At 42.6% G+C, this 8,940-nt stretch overlaps 1 protein-coding gene across 1 annotated transcript; it reads left to right on the forward strand.

Moving 5' to 3' along the window:
* The first annotated feature begins 301 nt into the window (after positions 1-301).
* Positions 302-3,324, forward strand: LOC112903437 (dirigent protein 1-like). Its single transcript, XM_025972710.1, has 3 exons — positions 302-706; positions 1,302-1,491; positions 3,039-3,324. Exons 1-3 carry the CDS (start codon positions 363-365, stop codon positions 3,063-3,065), a joined length of 561 nt encoding a protein of 186 aa, XP_025828495.1. The 5' UTR covers positions 302-362; the 3' UTR covers positions 3,066-3,324.
* The last annotated feature ends 5,616 nt before the right edge of the window (positions 3,325-8,940 follow it).

Raw genomic sequence — 8,940 nt, forward strand, 5'->3', positions numbered from 1 at the left:
ACCTTCATGATAATGAGCTCATCAATAACAAATTTGAAATTTTTCTTAACCTAGCAGGGAAGAAAGGCTGGCAGGATTGCAATGGATGGTCCTCGTCTCCACTATGAAAATCAGATAATTTCATAATCCTAGGAAACAGATGGTCTGTGTAGTTAGCTCTCTCACTGTTGTATTGTGTGGCTAAGGGCAACGAGAGATGTTTACTGAATATAATATCTGTACCCTTCAAGCCTCGCTCGCACTCCATGTCCTCTATAAAATACCACCTCGCTCCCCTCAAGTATCGCACAGCTCACAACGAACACAACATCTGTATAGCCTCCTGTTACTCCATTTTCCTCTTGCCCTTGGGGTCAACAATCATGGCGGCTCTCTCCAACTCCTTGATCTTTCTGTGCTTCCTCTTGCTGCCTGGGGTCCTGGCTTTTGCAGGTCCCCATGGAGAAAGTTATCCATGTCCATATGATTGTCCACCACAGAAGGAGACTCACCTACACATGTACTTGCACCAATTCCCTGCTTGGGCAAATGTCACAAACCCTAATGAAGTAGCTTGGCAAGGATGGGTTGCTGACCACTGGTTGCTAACAAAGGGACCAGATCCCAATAACAATATAGTCGGGCGCGCGAGAGGCTTCCATTTGTTAACTGGTGAAACCAGCAAGGACTGGTACATTTCTCACATCTACGTATTCCAGGACAACAGGTAAAATTCCTTTTCTATATGCAAGGGTCAGCCAATGTGTGGGGAGGTCCGTTCTTCTGTGTGTAGATTTTTCTTCGGTTTAATCATAAGAATATTCAGCGTATGGAGATTGATGATACCAACAGGTCTCACATACCTTACCACACATGTGGAATTATAAATCCCTAAGGCATTGTGGAATACAAGGACTGCACTAGGTATTCTCGCATGAACTAATCCAAAGGATTTTCATCCAAGCCCACCTTTTTAAGATATCCCTTTTTGGACAACCATCCAATGCAGGTTGTAATAGTCTGCAACATTGCACCCCTTCCTTAAAGGTGAATTTGTGGCATCTGAAAGTAGTTTGTCATTTCCAATAATGCCTTGATCACCGTACTATTACTACAACAAAAAATTGAAGGGATTTTAAACATTTGCAGCTTTAGGAAACTTATTGGATTTCTTTTTCTTTCTTTAGGCGGTCCTGGGTGTAAACTTTATTTACATTACGGGTGTGCAAGTAGATTTTTTCATATATTCTCCAGTTATATGTGCATAAAATGGTTCAGTATATAAATGCTCACTGTGATAATTCTATATGTGAATGAAAAAGGTTTGCAGGTTCCACAATTCAAGTTTTAGGGATGCTTGATGGTGAGTGGTCAATTATTGGTGGCACCCAAGCCTTCTATAATGCACGTGGCTACATAAAATACAAAGAAATCCCGAGTACCGTGAGTAGTATCACTGATATTGTACGAGAGCTTGATGTTCATATATTTACTCCCGACGCTTCAACAGCGGTATGTGATAGCTCTTGAGATCAGTTTTACGTCTATCGTATAATTCTAAGTGCCCGTTGGGCCACATGTTTACAATCTATTATGTAGAACCATATAGCACTAATAATGCATTTTATATGACTGTAGCAGTAAAACAGGAATTATGTGGCCATATCATATCAGACTTGTTTCCCAGGAAGGGTGCCCAAAACTTAATTTTTTGGAAGCTTTTAGGAACCTTTTCACGAGCTCTAAGTATTTTATTTGGGTTTATTGTGTCCAACTTCATCTCTGAAAATTTTCCCGGTATTTTTGGATGCCTAGGGATATTTTTTCTACATTTTAAAATATTTTTCATGTATTTTCAAATTTGTTTTCGAACTGAAATATCATTTTCCCGAGAATTTAAAGAAAATCCGAACCCTTGGCGGATCGGGCCGAGTCACGAGCCCCATATCGGGCCCGACCCAACCCGCCACCGCCGACCACCCACAGCCTGCTCTCCGCACACCGACCGATAGGTGGCCCCCATCTGTCTTGTCCGTCACCTCCGATCCGTAGGGAGCAAGCCGAGCTCGGGTCAGGAACCTGAGCGCAAGCCGGCCTAGGCACGCACGCCCGGGCGTAGCCCTCCCCTGTGCGCCGTCTCCCACGCCCTTAGGCTAATCACAATAGGGATTTCATATCCCTGTTTTCAGGAATATCACATCAGCTTGGAGGATGAATGAAACACAATGCCTCAATAGAGAGTTTCATTTCACTGTTTCCAAAGCTAACCAGCATAATTAAATGGTAGTTAATCTAGTGTGGCACGGGATCTCCCATGAAACAACGGCGGTCACAGTGGTCATTTCACGCCATTTCCAATGTCTTGGAAACGAGTTAGCAGAGTGTCGTAGAGATGAAACTTGTTCCTTCTCTTCCCTCATTAAATCAGTGCCACATCATCAAAAATGCTGATGTGTCATGGTAATTAATTCCATGAAACTCGCCATAAAACTCCATTGTGATTAGCCTTGAACCGCACCCTCTGCCATGAGCGCCGCCACGCTCCCCTATGCCGCACACGCTTGCCCCCGCCGTTTGTTCTGTGCTGCGCGCCATCGGTATTAGAGGAGCTGCTGGTTGATGCTCGTCGCTGATTCGTCGTGTCCGAAGCCTCGCTGACCGAACCGACATCGATTCGAGCTTCCCCGCATCGAGTCAAACCCATTTGACTGGCCCTCGTCACCCCTCAGTCGCCAGACGCCGCTGTTTTCGTGAGAAGGGTGTGCCCAAAACTAAAGATGCTTGAGTTTTCGTATGACATGTAACCAGTATCCCAGTAGCATTTTCTTGCAGAAACATATGTAATATTTTGGTTTAAGAATTTTGATTGCATAGGCCGGCATCCAAAATTTACCATTCACAATCATAAGCTGTATCAAAGTTTTGAACAAAACCAGTTTGTAGGAGGGATATCTTCATTATTCACGTGCATGATATTTACTAGACTCCTTACAAATAGCAACTATGTCTCTATGCGTACGATCTTAACATTAGCAATGATTTTACTTTATTCTGTACAGGTTAATGGTGTTGCTGTGTCTATTTGAAGTGCAACGGGTTACATCGAATTGTGCCCTCAGAAAGCAAGTTTTCTGGAGTACCTATTAAGTTCATAATTTGAAGGAATAATATGTTCAAGTGGAAGCTTTCGCAAAGTGGAATACTTGTATGTCCCTTTTCCCTTCTTTGGCTACCTCTTTTGAGATGTTAGTTGCCAACTCGAATTCATGTAATCCGGCGGGGAGCTGATCGGTACTGTTGTTTGAAGCTATGCGGTGTCAATGCACTAGCAGCCTTTCTATTTCTTATGCATGTCAAATAATATGTGGTTCATGACGTGGGTTATGCCTCCTAGTTAGCGATCTCGCTATGTTGAACTATGTGTATGACTTTTTTTTTAATTACACAGTACAACACAGACATTCACAATATACGCGTACTCACCCCTATGAACACACGTACGCAAATCCTACCCCTATGAGCAGTGGTGAAGTTAGAACAAATTGAAACAGGTGCACTTGCCTTATGGGTGCGTAGAGTTGAGTCATGGGGTGCAAATATGGCGAAAATTTGAACATAATCACTGTTTCTCTATTATTTAGCACTCCTAATCCCTATATAGCTTCACCCATGCCTATGAGCATCTTCGAAGACTGAATCGGCAAATCCTCGAAATTAACGAAGTCACCATAGACGCCTCGCCTACCACTGAAAGTATAATGCTGTTAAATTCTAGAAAATTCGCTCCTACGGGGAGTCGAACCCAGGACCTAAAATACTACTGAGACTCCTGGGACCACGAGCCTACAGGCCCTTTCGCAAACTATGTGTATGACTTCATGTTTAAATCTTACCACAAGGACAAGATATACTTCATGTATGCCCTTTTATTGGCACTGAATTATATTGGCGGCAAACAATACATTCTGTGTTGTCCTGTGTTCATGTCTTTGAGTGGATGTGTAGGAAAAATTCACATATGACTCTCAAACAAATAGGGTAATTTATAGTCGGTTCAGTCAGTAATTTTACTTATGGGTGTATAATAAATGCTACGCCTAGGATCTCTGAGATTTTTCTCAGCATTTTTGGATGCTTGGGGATAGTTTTTCTAAATTTTAAAATATTTTCCGTGTATTTCCGAATTTATTTTCAACTTAAATATCATTTTCCTGGGAATTTAAAAAAATCCCAACCCTTGGTGGATCGGGCCGAGTCGTGAGGCCCACATCAGGCCCGACTCGACCCGCCACCGATGGCCACCCACGGCCTGCTCTCCGCACGCCAACCGATAGGTGGGCTCCGCTTGTCTGGTCCTTCACCTTTGCAGCGAGCGAGCCGAGCTCGGATCAGGAACCCGAGCGCAAGCCAGACTATGCATGCACACCCAGATGTAGCCCTCGCCCCTGCGCACCGACCGTCTCCCATGCCCTTAAACCGCACCCGTCTACCATGAGCGCCGCCACGCTCCCCTCTACCACACACACCTGCCCCCGCCCATTGTTCTGTGCCATAGGCTGTTGCAGTTAGATGAACTGCTGACTGATGCTCGTCGCCGATTCATCCCATCCGAAGCATCGCTGACTGAACTGGCATCTTTTCGTGCTTCCCCACGTTGAGCCAAACCCATTTGGCTGGCCCGCATCACCCCTCCATCGTCAGATGCCGATGTACGCCGCCGTCCATAAGGTGCCGCCGGCGGCGGCCTTCCCACCTCGATTCGTGGTGCCTGCGACCCAACGGACGGCGCCGCAGCCTCCCGAAGCTGCGTGACGTGTAGCTCACTACTAAAAAAAATGATTTGCAGCAGCGTCCTGTTTTTTTAGAAATGGAGCATCCGGCCTGCTCTTAGAAAAGTACTTTTAGAAGCAGGTGATGGCGTCATCCACCTATAGAAATGCCACCATTTTCAGGGACGAGTGACGGCATCACCCGCCCCTAGAAATGGTATTTTTAGGGACGGATGATACCAATATATTTCTAGAGGCGGGTGATGGCTTCACTAGCTCATTTTTAGGGACAGCGTGACCCACCCCTGCAAATGGCTCCACTAAAAAAATTCACAACTTTTTTATATGATTTCGGATGAAGTTGAACATTATATCAAAATTGTAGAGATTGACGAGATCTAAAACCTTATAGTTGATAATTTTTTATTTAAGATTATTTATTTATCTAAAAACTTAATATAAATTCTCATATGGCTATGACTATATATACAGTATCTCATATAACTCAAGTCGTACTTTAAAGTTTTCACAATCTTAATCTTTATATACAGAGAAATACACTTGGTATATTTTTTATATCTATAGTTCACAATAACCATAGTGTAGAAGTTTTTATCTTTTTTTAATTTGTTTTGTTATATGTAAAGATTTAAATGAATTTTCGGAATACAATAGAAAATATTTTTAGGGGCGGGTGGTGACGTCACCCGCCCTTAAAAATGGATTTCTAGAAGCGGGTGATGGCATGCCCGCCTCTAGAAATCAATTTCAGAGTTAATATAAAATAATAGCATACCCCATAGAGTCATAAGTGACCGTGCAATGTGGTGGAGAGGAGGGTACGTGCAACGCTGGAGGTAAGCGGTTCGTACTCCGGTTTACACAAGTATACATATTTCATCAAAAAAAATTGTACCTCGGTAGTAGACGGGGTGGTGGTGGTGGCTGGTTGGCAAGGATATTTTTTTCTTTTTTATTTTGCTAGTTTTGATTTTTTTTTCCGATTTTTTCCTATTCGGGACATTGATTCGTAGGGACGAGTCATGTCCTAACCCGCCCTGATTTCCAGGTACGGGTGACGCCGTGACCCGCCTGTAGAAATTGAGTTTTAGGGACGAGCGCGTTACCCGCCGAATCTCTATACCACCAGGATCCCATGGTTGCCAAGGCAATTCCGATGTAGCAGATTCTTCCAGATGTTTCACAAACGTCTTCGCTCTAGTAGATAAGCATTCTAGAGACTCTTGATGTTGTGCTTGTGTAATTTCCGTGTCACTACTAACACAGTTCAACCCTTCAATCTGGTAGTTCTTGGCAACCAACACATGCGGAAACCATCTTTGCTTGAATGGAAGCACGACATCCACCGATCTATCAGACAAAGCAATCACAGCAACAATCAATCCAGCAGGGAGAAAGTGTACACTGCATAGTAAATCAAGAACTAGATCAATGCACTTGTGACCCAAAAGGATTATAAGTTGAGCATGCGGCTGCCACTGAGCTACACATGCTATTTGCAGAGGCGGGTAACGCACTTGCCCCAGGAAATGGTTTTCCAGGGACGGGTGAGGGCGTGACCTACCCCTGGAAATAGTTTTCCCGTCCAAAAAATCAATGATTTGAATTTAAATTTTCCAAATCTGATTCTCGCTATTTTTAAAAATTTTATTTCCCACCAATTTTGACCTATCAAGCTAGTGTGTGATCAAATGCCATAGTGATCGGAATCTATTTTATAAATATAAATAATTATGCATATAAAATTAAATCATATAGAAATATACCATTCCAGTGCCTCATTAGAGTACACCATCAAAGTGACATATTTTTTGTCCTATTCCCCCCGATTAATGCTACTGGAGGAGGTGCTAAGCGTCCCACTGATGAAGACCTTCGTATTTTTTGTTAGTTGACAATTCATGTTAATTCATGTTCAGGGTGAACAAAATACCCCATTACATGGACCACTTCATGCAAAATGAAATGGCATAAATTGGCGACTACATTGAGAAGTTGTTGCTAATGGAGTTGCTCCTCGTGTCTTCTCGGCTGAATCTGCAATTCAAAAATCTACGGAAAAATTAAGCCAAGTGTTAGATACACGCAAAAACAATATGTACGTATGCATCTATCCCTAACAAAGAGTAGCCCCTTACAATTCAAGATCAATTGTGTATCTTCCGAGTACCCTCATATGCTCGCACATATAGTACCCACAATACACGGAATTTGCATGTTGCTTGTGGCACGGAAAGTGTGTGCATAATCATTTCTTTTGTTCTCTCGGGGGGATGAATTCCTCCTTTGAGAATGTAGTTCCTGTAAACCCTATTTTAAAAAGAAAAAAATTAGAAGTTAGTTTATATATGTAGTTTTTTGAAAGATTTAGCAAGATTACATGTAGAAGATAAGAATTTTGCTAACATATTGAGGATGGATACAAATTCTTTGTATCTACTCGTCTCAAAATCAGCAGAGTCCAATACGAGCATTCTTCCACGCTTTGGCTGTAGCATAAAAGTAATCCAGTGGTTTTTGCAAAAAATATTATATATCATTTCTTAGGCATTTATTTGAAGAAAGTGCATATTATAGAAAATGATTGAAACTACACTTACTTGAAGTAGTATGGTGCCCATATGACATCCCTGTCTTGCCATTGTTGCATCTGAAGCGATATATAAACCTCCAACCCTCTTTATGATCTCTTTGTGTTCGTATATTCGTTTTGCTTGTTTTTCCTTACACGTTTTACACTTGCTTAGCTCATCATGGTTGTCCTTCCACCACATTGGCCTGAGATGCCTGGACTCGGAAATAACTACAGGGTCAAGGAACGCGATCTTATGTTTTAGAACATCCTCTTATCTTTGTTGCATCCTGTAGAATAAAATGTATCACAATTAATTAGATATGCCATAGCATATAAGATATTAGTTTCAATGCGACACTTACATGTAACTGAGCTAACCATTTCTATGCTTAGTTCTTTGAGGCGGAACATGTTTTGGATGTCTTCAAAATCGAATGTGATATCAGGGACGCTGCCTTTTTCGTCTTTTGCTCCGAATATATCCGGGTCATACCGATCCCAAATGCTTGTCAGCCCAAGTCTAAATGCCCTCGTCTACCTACTATGCATCCTCTGCATATCACTTGAAACCCCATCTAGCATAAAGTTAGGTAGAAATGGTTACCATACTCAAAATTTACCGGTCAATCCTGTAAGTCTCGTATGTCATCAACCCCAACAACCAGATGGTGCTCCGAGTCAGTGCGGGGCAAAGAAAAGCCTAGTTGTCTGCTGACACTAGAATCTGAAACATCCTTTGACTTAGCCTTTGACCCCTGCTTCTTGTTTGCGGCGTGCCATATATCTGCAATCTCGTCCCTTTCCCTCTCGTAAGCCCGTATCACTCATGGCATCAATAACTGCGGTGGCTGTTGTTGTTGTGGTGCTGGCGGAGCCGGTGCCGTGTGCTCTCGCGTTGGTGATGATGGAGACAGTGGTGGTGATGTCGGAGCCTGTGGTGATGCTGGAGCCAGTGGTGGTGACTGCAGAGCCGGGGCTGTATGGTCTTGTGGTGGTGATGCTGTAGCTTCTAGTATATGCTCTGGTGCTGCCCCCTCTTGTTGTGGTGCCGACGATGAAGGATGCTCAATTAAAACTTGTGCAATCGCGTTACGTTCCAGAGATGCCGAATGCTGTGGAGCAAGCAATACGATATCTCATTTATGCCATAGGCTTTCTCCAAGGCAATTGTAACACCCTAATTTTTAATTTAGAAACGTAAATAAATTTTTCTAGAATCTTTTTAGGATCCATAAGGTTTTATTCAATTATTTTGATTTTAGAGCATTTAACATGAATTAAGAGTAGTTTACTTAACCATAAAAAGAAATATAAAGAAATATAGGTTTTGTGCAATTCATGCTGCATTGCATTGTTTTATTGTTTGTCTTCCATTTGAATTTAAATTTCAAATTCAAATTCAAATGCATTCAAAAGCATTTCATTTTCTCCCACTTATTCTCGTTGGGCCCGGCCCATCTTCTTTTTCTCTTTTTTTCTCTTTCTTTTCTTCTTTGCTGCCCAGCCCAACCGGCCTTCTCTTTTCCTTCCTTTCCTCCCGCACCAGTCCGGCCTGTCTCCCCCTCTACCAGGCCTAGCAACCACCGGCACCCTTCT

This window comes from Panicum hallii, chromosome 8, assembly GCF_002211085.1.
Source record: "Panicum hallii strain FIL2 chromosome 8, PHallii_v3.1, whole genome shotgun sequence".
Classification (NCBI taxonomy): domain Eukaryota; kingdom Viridiplantae; phylum Streptophyta; class Magnoliopsida; order Poales; family Poaceae; genus Panicum; species Panicum hallii.

Coding starts and splice junctions, on each gene's coding strand:
- LOC112903437 (XM_025972710.1), top strand. CDS start 363: ATGGCGGCTCTCTCCAACTCCTTGATCTTTCTGTGCTTCCTCTTGCTG. Junction 707..1,301: donor TACGTATTCCAGGACAACAG/GTAAAATTCCTT, acceptor TGAATGAAAAAG/GTTTGCAGGTTCCACAATTC. Junction 1,492..3,038: donor CTCCCGACGCTTCAACAGCG/GTATGTGATAGC, acceptor TATTCTGTACAG/GTTAATGGTGTTGCTGTGTC.